Source organism: Zalophus californianus, chromosome 9 (genome assembly GCF_009762305.2).
Source record: "Zalophus californianus isolate mZalCal1 chromosome 9, mZalCal1.pri.v2, whole genome shotgun sequence".
NCBI lineage: Eukaryota > Metazoa > Chordata > Mammalia > Carnivora > Otariidae > Zalophus > Zalophus californianus.
In genome coordinates this window covers 80,490,881-80,510,024 of record NC_045603.1, presented here as the reverse complement: position 1 = coordinate 80,510,024, position 19,144 = coordinate 80,490,881, and the positions used below count along the sequence as shown (strand labels likewise).

General features: G+C 40.9%; 1 protein-coding gene across 10 annotated transcripts in view; it reads left to right on the top strand.

The window, feature by feature from the left end:
* Nucleotides 1-19,144, top strand: part of SSPN (sarcospan) — a 250,908-nt gene that overhangs the window by 76,082 nt on the left and 155,682 nt on the right. The window contains exon 1 of one of the 10 annotated variants that reach the window (XM_027593399.1): nucleotides 1,340-1,818. The exons of 7 other annotated variants lie outside the window; for them this stretch is intronic. In XM_027593399.1, the coding sequence (XP_027449200.1) occupies nucleotides 1,543-1,818 (276 nt within the window). In that variant the 5' untranslated portion in view covers nucleotides 1,340-1,542. Of the gene's footprint in view, nucleotides 1-1,339; nucleotides 1,819-19,144 lie in introns of those variants that run through there. 2 more of the 10 variants (XR_003519865.1, XM_027593398.2) reach the window with 2 other exon arrangements.

Sequence of the window (19,144 nt, the reverse complement as noted above, 5' to 3'; positions counted from 1 at the left end):
TGTCTGTTCTCACTAGAAATCCTAGTGGTGTGGTCACACCACAGCTGACAATGACCTTACCTCAGCCCTATGCTCCTCTTGTGAGAGAACCTTGCTTCTACTGCTTCTACAGGGACCACTGGCCTGTGTGGTTTGAATTCTGCTTTTCAAGCTACTGCATTTATTCTGTGGACCATAGTTTTCTCACTGACCCAGAAGGAAGGTATAAGAAAACACTGAAGCTCATAAAGTAAGAATCTATTTTATACCTTCAGAGGTAACTTTGTTAGGACCTGACAGTTTATGAGGAGAGTTGATGATGATTAGTTTATAATTCTAAGAAAACAAAGCGGGGAATTAGACTTTCTTTAAATTAGCTGATAGTGAGCAATCTAGGAGTAGGCTTTATCTCTCCCACCATCATGGCAACATCATTTATATTTTAAATACATCTTTCTGAATGTTACAATGACCATACCAAAGTAGATATTAAATACTCCAAAATGACGGGATAATTTCTTAGTGGTTTCACTGAAATTTTCTCTAAGTGCTACTGAGTACAGATATGTGGGAACAAGAACAATCGGTTTTATTGATTCGTTCTGTGGCTTTGGGCTGGACTGAATCTATCTTCAACATCTTTACGTTGTAACACGTTGTAGGTGCTTTAAAAATATCTCTGATGTGGACTGCATTAAATTGTCCATGTCCAAGGGATATAACAAGCCCCCTAGGCACTGATGTGGCGATTACTGAAGACTGGTTGGGAAGTCCATATAAACGACAGAGAGAACTTTTAAAAACACATACACTTTGGAGAATGTATTAGCCCAACATCTCCATAAACAGTGCTTTCTAAAGCAAGTACCTCAATGGGAAAAGTGACTTTATTTGTCAGCTGGACTGCAGAATTTATAAAGAAGGAGAAGGGCCTATTCCTTTGTTGGAAAATAACAATTTAACTTCTGGAAATGACTTCGCAGCTTGGAGCCCAGCAATGCCTATTTTGGATTAAACTGTCTATTAATTAAACTCAAATGATTAAACATTCATCACCTTGCATTGCACCTCTCAGAAAACAAAAACAAAACCAAAAACATCCTGGGGTTTTGAGTGAGGAAAACAGTCACACACACGTAGCCTGTCTAAAGTGCATACACACGTAGCCTGTCTAAAGTGCGCACACACGTAGCCTGTCTAAAGTACACACACACACACACACACACACACACACACACACACACGTAGCCTGTCTAAAGTGCATAAAGTGCCCAGGATTTCGAAGGCGAAGGGAGCCGCTCCGCCTCCCGCGGGGCTCCCCACACCCCGCGGGTGGGCCCAACAGGCCCTGCGTCCCGGCGCGTTGGCAGTTGGCGACCCCCCTCGACTCCCCCTCTGCTGCGGGCTCCCTGTGGCCTTTGGAGGCTCGGCGAGTCGGCTCCAAATGTTTTCCATATTTGTTCAGCCTCCGTAATTCGAATACCAGGGCAGGCTCAGCCCGCCCAGTGCCGCGCTCCGGGGCCCAGCGCGCCGCACACGCACCCACCCACCCACGCAGCGGCCATGGGCAAGGACAAGCAGCCCCGCGGCCAGCACAGGCAGGGGGGGCCGGCCGCGGACGCCGCCGGGCCCGACGACATGGGGCCGAAGACGAGCAAAGGGGCCCCCAAGGAGTGCGGGGAGGAGGAGGCCCGGACGTGCTGCGGCTGCCGGTTCCCGCTGCTGCTCGCGCTGCTGCAGCTGGCCCTTGGCATCGCCGTGACCGTGGTGGGCTTTCTCATGGCGAGCATCAGCTCCTCCCTGCTAGTCAGAGACACTCCATTTTGGGCTGGGATCATTGTAAGCATCAAGTCTGTTTTGCCTAAGCGCGTTTGCCAAACTGGAATGCACAGCAGCATGTCCGAGTCCAGACTAACCCAACTGCATGCGCCCTTCCCCAGCTCCACTCTTCTAACTCGCGCTCTGCTTGGCGACGGTGCCGGCCACACTTGGTTTGCCCGGGGGCAAGGCTGGGCGCGGTGGGACTCGAGCCCCTCTTCCGCTTGTTGCTCTCAACGCCTCGGGCGGGCCTGCCTCTAACGGCCTGGAGCTGGGGAGGCGAGTCAGAGGTGGCTTATTTTGGTCAACTTGAACATTCTGGATAACAACAGCAGATTCACTTCGCCTTTGTCCTCTCCTGGTCCCCGGACCCCACCCTTGTCTCTAGATAAGTAACAAACAGTGAAGTAAGTTCACGGAGGAAACGCGGGTTAGGAAAAAGCCTGCCCTTGGGGTTGCCACATTGCGTGGTATTAATTTGATTTTTTACATTTGAGATTTCATTAGTAAATTGTATAAAGTAAGGTTTTAAAGCAGGAAATATGAATACCGCCAGCACAGCTTTAATCTGCTGGAGTCCGAAGTGGGATAAAGGCAGGGGCTGGTCATAGCAGAAGCTATTTGGGACTCTGCTAACGGATGTACTGTTCTAGGCAGAACACTGGTCAGCTGCTGTGAGTGTTGAAACACACAGCGAACTCGGCTTAATTAAATGGCTTCTTTGGTGTGAAACGGGTGCCATTTGTTGGGCACCTCGTGTTGCTTGTCCTGGTAGAGGCCTTACATTTATTATTTCTAAACCCCACATCATCCTTATGGGATAGTTATTATTATTTCATTTCGCAGATGAGAAAACTGAGGGCGGACTCACCCAGGGTGGTGAGTTGGCAAAGTTGGCCAATCAGCCAAGTTGATTCCTTTTAGCACCAGACCACATCTGCATTTTCCTCCCTGAGCCACACTGCCACCCCACTTAGTGTGTAATTTTAATATTCTGGCTGACTAAAATCTCTTTAATGTACATTTAGTTCGCAGTTTTTTATTTTATTTGATCTGTGAAACAACGCTTGGAGGTGGGAACTGTGACCCCTCTTGGCACACAGGGAAGCAGGCTAAGAGAAGTTAAATGACATTCTCAAGGCCCAGAGATTAAAAGTGGCAGAACCAGGCGACACTAGAATGGATACTTCTGGCCCCTAGTATCATACTGCGTCATGACTGCTTTTACTGACCACAGGAACTATAACTCATAAAACTACCCTCAAAATAATTTTGTATCAGAGACAGATGTTAAAAGCACCTGATAAATATGCATTGCTGCAGGTATTTCCTCATTAAGATTATTTGAACTCACAAATTCTTGCCAAGTAATTTAAAACTTTTAATTTGTGTACTAAGAATTCCCATGAAATTATCATGATTGGAGTTTTCTAAATCAAGTAATTTTAAAAATAGCTTTTCACTAAGATATACTGGGTATTTTAGTCACCTAAATGACTGTCAAGATACTCAGAGGGGGAAAAAGTCTGTCTTTTAAGACCAGGCGAATTAAAAGAAAGAAGGCATGAAAGTCCTTCATTCCGTTGTTTTGAATATCACTTACAAGCGTGTCTTCTATCCTTTCCTTATATCCACTTTAAAAAGCCCAGTACCAGAAAAGCAAATTCGATGGGCAAAATGAGTCTTGATGTTTAAGGCACGCACATATGAATCATGCAACTCTGAAATTTCACGAAGTGAGCAATTCTGAAATTTCACGAGCGCCTGTTGGGAGCATCATGTGCTCCTAATTGCTTTGGAACCTCCCTGGGTGTGATACAAAGGGCATTGCAGACAGCCAGGTTTCTGTTCTTTCTAGTTTTCCAGTGTATAAAGTAGGATCTTTCTAGTTTTCTAGAAAACTTTCTAGTTTTTCAGTTTTCCAGTGTATAAAGTAGGATCCACTTGAAGTTTGCTCGTACTGTGTAGCCCTGATAGTATCTGTAAATCTAAGTTTTCTTTCAACAGAGAAGTTGTGGAGAGACGAGCAGTTAGGGGAGACAGGTGAGGAGGGTCTCGAGGAGCTAGGTGAGGGAAAACTCTCCTCCCCGCTGGGCCAGAGTTGCAGGCTCCCACAGACACCGTGCTTGTCGTCCTCATCTGGCTGTCTGTGGTTGGTCACGGGCACTCTTCCAAACTTTCAGGGAAAGGAAGTGACAGGGCGGCTGCATGAGAACGTACAGAAGCATAAACACCGCGCCTGGTACTGAGCCACGGGTTGGACATCATTTCCTGAATAACTTCGGGCAAGTTACTTAACCTCTCTAGGCTTCCATTTCTTCACTGATGAAATCAGAACGGTAATAATTCCTACCTCTTGGGGTTGTCGTGAGAATTAAACAAATCAATACTTGCTCTAATACTTAGAGCAGTGCTGGCTAATGGTGAGCATTCAGTGAACTGTTAGCTCTTTATTAGCAGTCAGAGAAGCAATCGCCGGGAGTGACAATCACTCTTCAAATTGGAGGCGGCTCTATTTTATCTCTAGTCTTGCGGAAGAGTTATTCCAGACTCGTTACATTTCCTAGGCCAGTTGAACCCTGACGGTGATACCAATTTGACCGTCTCCACCTTTTCTGTTCATAGCTGAATTACTACTAACAATCTTATGGTATTAGATTAATCCAGTACTTTCCGGATCTCTCTGGAGACTTCTAACAATTAACTTGGAGGAAAGGGACCTCCTGGGGGTCATTTCCCTCAGGCATATGGAGTGAGTGTGGTCTGGGATATCCTCCAGGGAATGCTGAAATGTTTGCCCTGTTTGAGATCTGCTAGACCAAAGCAGTACAGGTCAGTCCCAGGGGCTGAGGCAAAGTCAAAACCCACTTCAGCAATTTAGGCTGAATTCGAATAAGCAGGGGCCACCAGACTGTACACCAAGTCCATTGGCATCTTTAATGTCTCACTCTTCTAATTCTCTTTATACCGGTTGCCTCTTACCATATGGTACTTACTTCACTTTACAAAGGTGACTATCCCATTACTTTGGGATTTGGGAATCACCGTTCTCATCATAGAATCTGGGTAGGTGGATCAATCCACTTAGTGACTTCTTATTGACCAATGTCTGGGTGACTTGGTGAATATTCAGTGAACTTCTGGGTTATAAACTGGAGAAGTCCTTGATGATCTATGATCAGAGATTTATGTCCAGTGGAATTTTAGAAAAACAAATAGGTTATCTCTTGCCTATCCATACATGTGATGTCCCTCATCCTCCGTCAGAGAGATGACTGAAGTCTTTTTACTTAAGTTACAAAAGATTCCTCTAAAGGGGGAAAAAAAAATGGAATGGAGCCACTATAGAGACTTGGTAACCTGTAAAAGTACCATTCTTCTCTCAAAGTTCTGTATAAATGGTTTGAGGGTTGTAAGTCACGCCACAATGGCCACACAAAGTGGAACAGGGTCTTTGAGGATGAGCTTGGCTAGGGGCAGGGGTCCTAGGAAATAAAAGGATGCTTTGCACTTTATTCTATTAATGGTTTGAGTCGTTGGGTCAAGTAGGCACTTAAGTTTGCTCATCCCTCCAGAATTCTTACTGATGATAAATGTGTATGGACTGAAGGAATCCAAGAACTTTGAGGCCTTTACTTAATTCTTGCTCCATAGAATACAATTTTGGCTTAGGTGAAGTGTAACACGTTTGAACTTTGGCTTATTTTTCTTCATGCGGTGACCTGTGTTGGGAGCGTCTGCTGTGCTAGGCATTGGTCTAAAAATAATGAATCAAAGGGGGTCTCTAGAGATCCTGATGGGCATGTGTCCTCATCACATCCGACAGCAATGAATACTTCCAACTAAAACATTTAACCTACACAAATAATTTTAAAGCCCATATACTTTCAAAGTATTTCACTGACAGTGATTTATGTGCTTTGGCATCTCTGCTCTGAAGTCAATTTCAGAGCCAACTCTTGCCTCTCATCCCCAATGGAGATGCATAGTATATGTTAGTCTCTTGGCCCTTTTAGGGAATATGCCCATGGAAAGTAGGAATTTGCCTTACTGTGGTTTTCAGCTTTCCTCATAATTTTCTCCATTGCTCCCATATCGCACTCAGCTAGAATAAAAACCCTGAGATATATACCACATCAATCACATTAGAAAGTTTAAGGGAAGGGCTTAAAAGGAAAGGAAGAATATTTCGTTTCCTTAATGTCATTCATAAAACTCATCATATGAATCTGTAGTGATTAAGAGTCCTGTCAAGAATTTCAATAACAGTTTTCATATGTTAACTTACTCTAAGGAATTCAAAATGCAGGTGTATTCAGATTTTAAAATCTATTTTTAACCTTGGCTTAATGGAAGGGAAAATTGGGTGGTTATTTATTTTAAAACAGAGTATATCCTGAAATGCACAAGTAGATATATGACATGTAGCAAGTAAGGAACAGATATTATCATCCATAATTTATAAGTAGAAAAACTAACTAAGACATGATGATTTGGCTACAAAATTTGATCATGGTTATAGGAGAAATTGGGAGTGTGGAAGGTTTGGCATTTGGGTTTTAGACCCTAAAAAAGTCAAGAAGCTAAACGTGGTGTCAGTTTTCCATATAGGTATATTGACATTTGAGAAAGTTAACTTCAAATTATGTTTTTAGGAATACATTACATAGTAATACATTATTTTTCATATTGGGACTTTGATATGCTTCCAAAATCTAATATCATATCTCTGGTACTACTGGGAAATAATTTTTATTATAGCAACTGTCACAGGTTTGTTAGAAACTGAGGAGTGGTAATTATATGGCCTAACTCAGTCTCCACGGAGCATATATAATAAATAATGGCAGGAAAATTATCTTCTGGTACATAAAGTTCTCCCAGTAAGTATAAAAATGGAGTATAACAATTAATTTGTCAAAAGAAATTAATTGTAATCAGTGTATGGAAATAAAAGGGATTATTTGAGAATTTGGTGATCTGTTTCCTGAAAGAATATTAGAATAAAGAATAAGGAAGCTTAAGATTGGACAGAATCGTTAGGAGAAATGTATTTTCACCTCTCCTGCTAGCCTGATACTAAGCCACACATGCCAAGGCCAAGGAAGGGCTTGTTTAATGAGGAAGTTATCCCTGGATCTTCTTTCTCTTTTTAAAATAAGGAGAAGTGGTGGGTCCTGATATTTTTCAATCTGTAGTGTGGATCTACTCAACGCAGAGAGTTAATCTCTGGAAACTTTTGAGATATCAATCATCATTCGGTTTTATTTTTTATGGTAGAAATACTAGTCCATAGAATTTGGGGGTAATCTAATGAAACAGAAAGCCATTTATTCTCTTTAAATACAGTGTATGTCCAAGGGACTCCTGTGTATCCCTGGACACATGATGGGTGTCTGATCAGTGTTGAATTGGAGTCTGTCTATTCCGTACTTCCCATTATCTTCGCTTCTGTTTGAACTTACAAAAACCCATTTCTTTTCCAAGATTTTATTTATTTGCCAGAGAGAGGGAGAGCATGCAAGCAGGGGGAGTGGCAGGCAGTGGGAGAGGGGAGAAGCAGGCTTCCGCGGAGCAGGGAGCCCAGTGTGGGGCTCCATGTGGGCCTCAGTCCCAGGACCCTGGGATCATGACCTAAGATGAAGGCAGACACTTAACAAACTGAGCCACCCAGGCGCCCTGCGAAAACCCATTTTTAAAACTACGGTTTGAGGAATGACATATAGTTGTGTTTTTCAATACAGACAGACTTAAGTTTATTGATAACATTTTAAATAACTGTTAGGGAATAATAAGGGATGTGTTATTACTCCGTTTTGGGCTCCGGGGTTCCAGAAATATCCGGGATACACTAACTTAGCATTACTGAGATGTTTTATTTCTTGTTACAAAATGACTACGGGATTAAAAAAGAAGAGGAAAAAGAGGTCATTTGACTTATTTCACATATCTCTAAGTAGAATAAATTAGGACAAATTAGGATTCACATGGCTGAATGCCGATGTCTTCCTTCTACAAAGAAAGCAATGCATGGATTTCCCAATTTAGTCTAAGAATTTCATAGTTTGCCAATATGATATCCACTTTGCATTTGTTCTGAGGAAATGGCTGTTTTCTAGTCCTTTTCTTCCCTTTAGCCTTGTCTGTGACATTTGTACTAGTGGCATTCTTTAACCTGGGTCCACTTGCTGGTGTTCTGCGCCGCCCCCCCCACCCCAAGGGTTATCATCGACATTAAAGGATCCACACGAGGCTCTGGGAAGAGCTCAGTATGCATATTTCCTTGTTGCTGTAGGACAGGAATGGAATTTAGTCATTAAACTTTAGTTAGATATCATGTCATTGCAAACTAGAGAAATGCTGATCAGAAAGGGTCCATCAGAGTCTAGAGCTGGATGGGACCTCATGATGATCATGATTTTAACTCTAGTTATTTCTTGCTGTAAATATCCAAGTCCAGGTTTATGACAACGAGTTCATAAGCTGAAGCTGAACTATTTTTTTTTTTAAAGTGGATGTTGGTAACAGTATTTATAACATAAACCATATAAAAGCCTATTTCAGAGGCACATCCTCTTTGAGATTTTTTGGATGCCGCCTCACATCTCAGTGTATTGAGATAAAACTTGGCAGGAGTAACTGTCAGATGCCTGAGTGAGGCAGCTCAGTGGATCACCCTGGTTCATTTTAAAATTTATATGTGTATACCTACGTGTACGGCAATAATGAAAATGCATTTTCCTTTCGGTCTTAGTCTGTTCCAGCGGGTTCTGTTCAGGTGTCTCTTCCTGGCTTGCACACAGCTGCTTCCTCACTGCGTGCTGCCATGGTCTTCCTTCCGTGCCTGTGTTTGGAGAGAGAGCATGCTCTCTCTTCCTCCTGCAAGACCACCAGTCCTATCAGATTAGGGCCTCACCCTTCTGACCTCACTTAACCTTAATTACTTCTGAAAAGCCTTATCTCCAAATTCAGTCACCTTGGGGGTTACAGCTTAAACACAGGAATTTGGGGAGGACACACACATTTCCATCCATAGCCCTTTCAGTGAGGGATGTAAGTTGGTATAACCACCTCAGTGTTTCTTAATCTCGTTTCCCAGCTTATTCCTGAAGGCCCTATGGCTTCCACTGGAACAACCAGAGGTCTGAATTTTTTTTTTTAAGATTTCATTTATTTATTTGAGAGAGAGAATGCGAAAGACAGAGCATGAGTGGAGGGGGAGGGGCAGAGGAAGAGGGAAAAGCAGACTCCACTGAGCCCGATGCGGGACTCGATTCTAGGACCCTGGGATCATGACCTGAGCCGAAGGCAGATGCGTAATGGACTGAGCTGCCCAGGCGCCCAGTCTGAATGTTTCTAATGGGAATTCAGAGCCAGTGAACTGATATGTGGGGGTGCAGCAGGGTGGCAGGGCTCTGTGCTCATGCCGGTAGTGGGGAGTGAGTCTCGAGGAGGTGTTTTTTTTCTTTAAATTTTTTATTGTTATGTTAATCACCAGACATTACATCATTAGTTTTTGATGTAGTGTTCCATAATTCATTGTTTGTTTGTAACACCCAGTGCTCCACGCAGAACGTGCCCTCTTTAATACCCATCACCAGGCTAACCCATCCCCCCACCCCCTCCCCTCTAGAACCCTCAGTTTGTTTCTCAGAGTCCATAGTCTCTCATGGTTCATCTCCCCCTCCGATTTACCCCCTTCATTCTTCCCCTCCTGCTATCTTCTTCTTCTTCTTCTTTTTTCTTAACATATATTGCATTTTTTGTTTCAGAGGTGCAGATCTGTGATTCAACCGTCTTGCACAATTCACAGCACTCACCATAGCACATACCCTACCCAATGTCTATCACCCAGCCACCCCATCCCTCCCACCCCACCCCCACTCCAGCAACCCTCAGTTTGTTTCCTGAGATCAAGAATTCCTCATATCAGTGAGGTCATATGATACATGTCTTTCTCTGATTGACTTATTTCACTCAGCATAACACCCTCCAGTTCCATCCACGTCATTGCAAATGGCAAGATCTCATTCCTTTTGATGGCTGCATAATATTCCATTATATATATATATATATATATATATATATATATATATATATATATATATATACCACATCTTCTTTATCCATTCATCTGTCGAGGGACATCTTGGCTCTTTCCACAGTTTGGCTATTGTGGACATTGCTGCTATAAACATTGGGGTGCACGTACCCCTTCGGATCCCTACATTTGTATCTTTGGGGTAAATACCCCATAGTGCAATTGCTGGATCGTATGGTAGGCTCTATTTTCAACTTTTTGAGGACCCTCCATACTGTTTTCCAGAGTGGTTGCACCAGCTTGCATTCCCACCAACAGTGTAGGAGGGTTCCCCTTTCTCCGCATTCCTGCCAACATCTGTTGTTTCCTGACTTGTTAATTTTAGTCATTCTGACTGGTGTGAGGTGGTATCTCATTGAGGTTTGGATTTGGATTTCCAAGGAGGTGGTTTTTGCTGCATTTACAGATTGCTGCTTCTGTCAAATTTCCGTAAAAATAAAGTGTAGTAGATTCAGCTAGTGACTACATTTCTTAGGCTAGCTTGGGCATTTCATTTGCTACCTTAGCTCTTGAAGGCTTAGGAATCACTGTTTAGTAAATTTCTGCCTTTCTTTTCTGTTCTGGGAGTGACTCGCTGTCAGGACCTAGCGAAATGACACCTTGGATTCTGAGGCAAGGAAATGAGGGTGGTCGGCTGTGCGATGGCCACTGGCCTCTGACGGGCAGTAAACTCATGCTTGGTGTTTCTAGAACTCAGGGAAGTCACCTCTGGGGTCTTTATACCATGCAGCTGTTCTCATTTTTTGACGATGGTTCTGAAAGTGACCAGATGACCAGTCGTTGTTCTATGGAATGGGTCAGAATAAAACTCTGGGGGTGTTCCCACCTGGGTCTCATGATGTAACAGCCTAGGAGCCTGCATCTCCTTGGTAGATGCCCCCTTCGGCTTGCCTTCTCATAGGATCCTGTTTGTCCAGCTTAGACATCCCGAACGGGGCTCTGCTTTACTTTATCAAGTGCCACACAGCACAGACCATCCCAGAGGGAAAGATGAAGGGAGACTAACTAGAACTGTTGTGTATGCCACCTTCCAACAGTTGATCCAGTTCGAGGCCCAGAATCAGGAGCACACACAGGGCATGGCCCTTGTTCCAGGGATACCCTGTAATGTCTCCGGGTTGATCTTTGAGCATATTTAAAGTGGACCTTCTAGAGCCATGTCCCCTGCCTAACAGCCAAGAGTGTGTTTGAGTGCTGTGTTTCCTGGATGCCGGCAAAAGGCCAGTCAGTGACCGGACATTGAAAAACAAAGGGTTTGCTCAAAGGCAGCCTTCTCAGATGCTGCTGAAGAAGTGCTGTCAGGGCCTGCTTCTGTTGTTGCCGAAATGAGCAACGCTCCGCCCTGGCTGGGAGAGGCTGCAAGAAACCTGGGGGATGCTGCTGTCTGTGTGGCATCCCACTCAACTGTTGTTTTGAAAGTGTTTGATTCAGCATTCATTGTAACGAGCCATTAAAATACCCTTTAAGATAGGTTATTGCCAAGGAAGGCCTCTCTTGTGTGGAAGATAATGACAGGTGACAAGGAAAGAGGGGACTTGCTAATGTGTTAACTAGACCCTGACTAGGGAGAGAACTCTGGCTTTATTACTAGGGGAAAAAAAAGTAACACTTACCAGCTTCCTTCTAAAGTATCAGGTGTGGTACACATATCAGGCCAGTAGGCTCAGGCTGAGTCTTACCTCACATTTAGCTGTGCCAGGAACGCTATGAAGGAAGGAGGCCTTTTCCAAGATGAGGGAAATAGCATTTCAGGGTTCATCATTTCTGCTGGAGGGCGGAGTGTGCTGCTCACTTAGGGACAGTGCAGGACGACCATCCCTCCCTCAGTGAAAGGGGGGAGCGTCCAAGGCCATGAGCGAGCAAACCAGGTCCCCATAAGGTGAAGACATTATAATCAATGAAAAATAATTCCTCTAGGACCGCATGTAGATGAGAGACAGAACCCAGCCATTTCAGTTTACATGTTACATGTTCAGTGTGGTGATGCCCTTCTGTCATGCAATCAGCTCGTCAGATTCTGAAACAGAAGGATCAAACCCACGCAGGTTGGCTTCGTCTCATAATCTTTTTGTGAACAAGTAGTTTGGGATACCTGTTAAACATTTCGATCTGAGTTAAGGGTTCTGAGACCAAATAGAATTTTTTAAATGAACATAGGATGACCGTAACTGTTGTGTTATAGAACCCTCAATAAATAATTCGCATCCAGTCACCGAATCTGGTGCGTCACAAATTTTTCCACTTTGAGACCTCCCTGAGGCCTCGCTCCCCTTCTCCTTGTCCTCACACACATCACAAAAAGCTCAGTGTCTAGCTAACCCATGTTGCCATGGAAGGGAACAGGAGAAATGCTAGAGAGGCTGCAGGCTGCTTGGGGATACTGACCTCTTCATTTTGAAAAGGACAAAACAAACACTTTTCAAAGAAGTGATATTACTATATATTACTTAATGTTACATTATAGCCTGTTTTTTTCCTTTTAAAAAGTGCTCTCAATTAGAAAAGCCACTTGATAATATTTTTTAAGCGTTGAACAGGATGGCTCTCTCATTTACACTCTTGTTAGTGTTATGTAATTGAATTTATATTGGTTTACTGCGTAATTTCTGTGTGCTGTACTATTTCATAAATTTTTATTTATTGTACTATTTCAGATATATGAATCCAGGTTATTCATGTAGAATTATCTCTGCAATCATTTATAAAGTGGGACCTAATTTGGGAACCTACTTAATTATGCCTGAGTGATAAGATCCAGCCCATAACTATACCACAGGAGGAGGCAAAAATCCACATTTCCAAGATTCCTTTCTCTTCTGAGGACTTGAAAAATCCCAAAGTGAAACAAATGAAGTATTAGTTGCTTATTTTTCCCACAAATATGTAGCAATTCTATCCCTCCTGTTGATTCATGGGAAATGCTAGAACACAGTCTTTGTTTCTTTTACATTCTTTGAAAATGGATAATTTTGCAAATGTAGGTATTTATTGAATTCATTGGCGATTCGTTTCTGATTAGTCACCATTAGAGTGAGTGAGATGGTTTGTAAGAACAGAAACAGAAGCCTATATGAGAAAGAATACTTAAGGTTTTCACATCTTTTTTTTAAATTTACTTTGAGAGAGGGGGTGGGGAGGGGCAGAGGGAGAGGGAGAGAATCAGAAGCGGACTCCCTACTGAACATGGAGCCTGCCTAGGGGCTCCATCTCACCTCCCCAAGATCATGCCCTGAGCCGAAACTAAGAGTTGGATGCTTAACCAACGGAACCGCCAGGCACCCCTAGAGTTTCCACGTCTTTGCCTGTCTCCATTGGTCTTTCCATATGCCAGGGACAGAGCCCCCCTGGAGCTCAGTGTCTGGGAGAGGACACACAGACAACCAACTACAATTCAGTTTAAAAAAACAGGTACTGAGGTGGTGCCCTGAAAAAGATAGCACAGTGGAGGCTCTGATTAACCCCATTTAGGGAGGATCAGAAAAGGCAAGGTGAAGGGGGATCTGAAATTGCAGGATAGGCATCAGCTTTGGAATGAAACAAATGTGGGTAGAATCCTAGCTGTATCGATTTATAGCCATTTCCAAAAATCTTTGGTTTTGCTCCTTATTGTCATTTTTGTGTGGGTTTGAATAAGTACAAGCAGCTCTAGGCAATTCTATGATTATTTTTAAATTATGAAACCTTTCAAGTATATAATAGCATGTAGAGAATAAGAAGACAACCACTTACTTATACCCAGGTTTGTCATTTTAATATTTTGTTGTGTTTTTTTTTTTAAAGAAAGAAAACATTACAATACCTGTTTCTTTCTTAGTCCTATTCACCTACCCCACCCTCCTTCTCCTGTTACCCGCTCTCCGGAGTTTGACATTTAGCACACCTATGCGTGTTTTCGTACTTTCTTATATGTATATAACCATAACCAATAATTAATTGTGCTTTATGTTTCAAATTTTATATAAATGATAGCATAACATCATTTTTGCTCAACATTGTTTTTGAGATTCATTTATAATAGTACACGGATGCCATTCTTTCACCTCTGTTATGCTGTAATTCCTTATAGAAATATACAACAATTAACTTATTCTCCTGTAGATGAAAACTGAGGTTATTTTCAAAACTGATTTTTTTTTTTTTTTTTTTTTTGCAATTACAAAGTGTTGCAATGGACAGACAGTCTTTCCCATGGCTCCCCATGCACTTATTTCAAAGATTCTTTAGGGCACATTCCGAGGAATTGAATTATTGGATCATAAGATATAGGCATCTTCAACTTGCTAGCTATTGCCAGATCAGGACCACAAAGCCACAGTTGTATGAATTTATACTCCCACCAGCAGTAAATTAGAATTCCCACCAATCTACAGCTTGTCAACATTACTTACTGTCAGGCAATTTACATTTTTGCCCATCTTATTTGCGTGCAATATCGTGTTTTAATTTATGTTTTTCTGATTACTACAGGAGTTGAACATGTTTTAATGTTTACTGGCCATTTTATTTGATTTCTAGCATTTATTTACTCCACAAATATTTTATGAGTTGTTTGTCTCATTGATTTATAGGATTTCTTATTTTTGTTATTTAACCTTTATGATTTTATCTACTGCAAATATCTCCTCTTAGTTGGTACCAGACCTTTCATCTTTGCTCATGGTGCCTTTGTTGTGAATAAGACTTAATTTTAACATATTTATATTTAACGATCTTTTTTATGGTAGGTGCTTTGATATGTTTTAAAGAAATCTCTCTCTACTCCAAGTCATAAAGATATTTTTCTAGATTGTGTTCCCAAAATGTTGAAGGTTTGCTTTTGTATTTTTATCTTTAATCTGTGTGTTCTAACTTTTTGTATATGAGGTAAAGTAGTGTCTCATTTTTCTCAAATTATTAATTGTTTTAGTACTATTTAATGAATAATTGGTCCTTGCTATACTGAACGGCTATGTCCATTTATCATCTGTCAGCTTTCCATATTAGATTTGAGGATTGTGTCTGTGAATCTCTTTAGTTTCATCATTTTGTCATTCACTGTGCTGATACCACAGTGTTTAAATTAACAGCATCACAACGCTCCTTGTGATGAAGATGGTAGCAGAGCAGCTTGCCTCCATCCCTCTCCACTCCCATCTATTTCTTTTTCCAAATGGCCTTGGTGAGACTTAGCCATGCTCTCTTTCATATATATTTTAGAATTGGCTTTTGAGGTCACAAGAAAAGTACTTTTGGTATTTTCATTTGATTTGTACTTGATATACATGAACAAAGAATCTCTCTCCATTTACCTGATGCTCTACAGTTTAGCCACAAGGTGTCCAAATGTAGATTTTCTTTCTATTTTTCCTACTGGGGACTTGTTATGTTTCCTGAATCTAAGACTTTTGTGTTTTCATCAATTCTGAAAAAAATTCAGAATATTTTAAATATTTGAAAAAAATGTACATATATATATTTTTTAAATACCGTCTCTTTCTTCAGTCTCCATTTCTGAAACTACTGTCAAGGGTATGTTCGGACCTCCTTATTTCATCTTCCCTGTTTTCCACCCTCTCCGCTGTGTGTCATATCTATCTCTCTGTTCTGTAGTTTGGATTATTTCCTCAGCTCTGTTTTCTAGTTCACTGTTCCCCTTTTCAGTTGAGTTGAACTATTACATAAAGTTTTTCATTCCAGTGTTTTTTTTTTTTTCATTTCTAGAACTTCTATGTTTACTGATGTTTTCTTTTTTAATATATCCCTAAGGTTTTCTAAAATGCCCTGTTTTTTATTCATGTTTTCTATTTCTTCTTTCATGGCTTCAGTTATTTTGAGTGTACTTTTTTTTATAGGCTCTATTCTTTAGTTCCATTATTTGAAATTCACAAGCTTTAATTCTTAGAGATTGTGTTGATGCACACACGTGCTGGCCTTTGCCAATGAATTGATTATTTATGTGTTTGCTATAATTGGTTCATGAATCATTTTCCAAGAGGCTTTCTTTATATGTAATAATTTGATGTGGCCTATTTGAGGGTGTAACCCTTCCAAATGGTTTGTCTTGCCAGGTGTCCCAGTGATATCATGAGCCTAGATCCACTTTTTTTTTTTTTTTACTTAACCTATTTATTATGGAAAATTTCAAGCATACAAAAAAAGTAGATCAAATAGTATAATGTACACCTATGTTCCCATCACCCAGCTTCAATAATTATAAACTCATGGTCGATCTTGCTTCATCTGTATGCTCCTATACTCCACATCCACATACCACATATTGGTTTATTTTGAAGTAAATCCCAGATATTATATCATTTCATCCATAAATACATCACCACGTAAGTCAAAAGATGAAGACTAAAAAATAATCAAAATACTAATCATCCCTAACAAGTAACAATTTCTTAATAGGATCAAATCAGTGTTCAAATATCCATGATTAACTCATGAATATTTCTTCACACTTTGTCAGAATCAGGATCCCAATAAGATCTATACACTGCAATGAGTTTCTATATTTCTTATGTTTCCTTTACTCAAAGATTTACCCTTTCCCTCTCCTGTCAATCAAAGTGCGCTCTCTCGCGCTCTTTCCTTTTCTCCCTTCCCTCCCCTTCCCTTCCTCTTTCTCTCCCCTTCACAGTTTTTGTTGAAAAAAATCAAGGTTTTGTTTTGTTTTCTCAGGACTACTTTCTCAAAACCACCTCCGCCCCACCCCCCATCAGCTAAAACAGAACACTTGTCTTGATGACTTCCAGCGCTAGTGGGTTCATTATTTTCTAGTCATGTAAGGGTATAGCCATTTGAGGGGCTTAGCTTTATGCCATGGTCTTAGCTCCATTTCTTAGCTCATAGAAGCTCAGAACATTTTAAAGTATTTTATAGCAAGAAGGGTTTCATAACAGTCCTTACTATTATACAGAAATAAAACCTGTTGATGTTTTAAAAAATCGTCTTTGGATCAACTTGCAGGTTTCTTTACCTCTCTGAGTCACAATTTTCTACAAGATGGGGTACTATTTTTTACTTATGGCATTGTTTCAGGAAATAAATGAACTTAATATATACGAAGTGGGTAATGCACAAAAGGTACCTTTTCTGGGTAGAGGAGATTCTTGAGCAGGGTTCGAAGAATGAATAATGCTGGATTCAAAGTAGTTGAAGGGGGGGTACCATACCAGGAGGATAAAAAAGTAAAAGGGCATTTTAGGTGAAAAACACAATTCATGTCCTAAGCTCAATTTTCATCCACAACCAACTTTATTGCTTCACAATTCTGTTGTTTGTGTTCATTCAGTTTTTTGAGGATGTAATTGAAAAAATTCCCAGTAGTTACTATCAAATATGAATCTTAAATAGACACAAAAATCTGTTATAATATTAAAATAAGACCCAAACCAAAATGATTCTACTTGAATGTCTCCATGATAAGTCATGCGTTTAGGATAGTTGTTGGATTTTTCTTTTGTTTTCTGAGTTGATATAATGCTCAGTTGTGAGATTGATTGGTTTAAAATGAGCTATTTGCAATAATCTTTAGGCAGGGTTTTTGGAACTTATGAATTGTAGCAACTTCGTGCTGGCACATCTCTCAAAGATCTCCCTAGCTTTCCAGCCTTACTTTGGCAGGGACATCAAGAAAAGCACACTATATCCATAGGATTTGGGGGATTCTGGCTCCCTTCATCCAGCTGCTGGTCACAAATTCCAACTCCTTTTTAACAGTTCTATCAGGGTAGTTTTCTATTATCTTATAAAACAACAAATGAGATACAAGTGAACATCTGCAAAGCAAAATGTGTGCTGAGAAATAAGGCAGTCACTTGACAAGCACATTTCCTTCCCACTCTGTGCTGGTACAACAGATCTGGCTGAAGCACACAGTGATGAAATTACAGTGCAACATGGGCTAAGAAAGTAAAAATTAAAAATGTATGTAATACAAAGAAATATAAAGATATATAATACATGTAAATATATTTTATATATTTCTGGTTGTCGGGTAGTTTGAAATCATGATAAAAGCCAACACTTTGAATTAGAAAGGATGTATGCTACCACAGGAAAAGATTTCAGCCTGGTATGTAAGTGCTCGTTAATACTCCCTACTTCTTTTTTTTTTTCTTTCCAATAAAGATTTATTTGAGAGAGAGAGAGCACACAGTGGGAGGCGGCAGAGGGAGAGAGAGAATCTCCAGCAGACACCCCACTGAGTGCAGAGCCTGAGGCGGGCTCCAGGCGGGGCTTGACCCCACAACCCCACGACCCTGAGATCATGACCTGAGCCGAAATCAAGAGTCGGACACAGCCGACTGAGCCACCCAGGCGCCTCAGTACTCCTTACTTCTTTACCAACTAATCAGAGCTTTGATTTCAACAGAACAGGTGACTCCATCTCATTGTTGATGATTACATGAGCAATGATTTCCTTAGAATTGCCTCATTACTTCTTAGAAATCTTGTGTTTACAGCGTACTTTCCAAAGAAATCTAGATTGAGCCAAGTTCTAGGTGATGATAGGCCTGCTTTGCTTTTCAGCTTAATTCATTACCACATTAAATTATTTATTTTGCATACCACATTTGAAAAGTCTGTACATTTACAGTAATTCAGACATGGACCTGTCAGGTATCAACTCCTCAGGCAAAAGGACAATCATAATAATAAAGGGGAGAAGAAGACAGAGGATATTATAGATGGTCTAAACTCAGGTATGACCGAGCAAGTGTCATTTCTCTTTAGACTCTGAAAAGAAATAATTTTCTGTGATAGAATTGCTTATCCGGAATTGCCTTTTCACGGGGAGATTTTGACCCGGATCTCTACCAGCTTCTTTTTAAAAATAATCTCTTGGCTTGTCTTTGCAAAACAAATATTACAAATTGTACCCCCAGCCCCCACAGGAGGCGGGGGAAATGTGTAGATGAAGATGTGTGCTCTAACCCCAACTCTTCCCAGGCCAAGTGGGATTTAGATCTTGAATGAAGAGAATTTTTCTGCACCAAAGCTGTCCGTTGGCAATTTTTACTCTAAGGAAAAAACAAAAGTAAAAAGAGTAAAACAGTGAAGCTCTGGGGTTGTAGATTACTAAGGCAAATGAAAAGGCTCTGAATCTCTTCCTGATAATTTGACAAGCCAAATAAAACTCTCTTTAGCAAAAGTTGCTAGACATAAGAGGTTGTTGCTAGCTATAGTTTTGTTCATAGTGGAAAAGAAGCTACTACTTTGCTTTATGTTTTATTTTGTTTTTTCAAATTTGTAATGAAT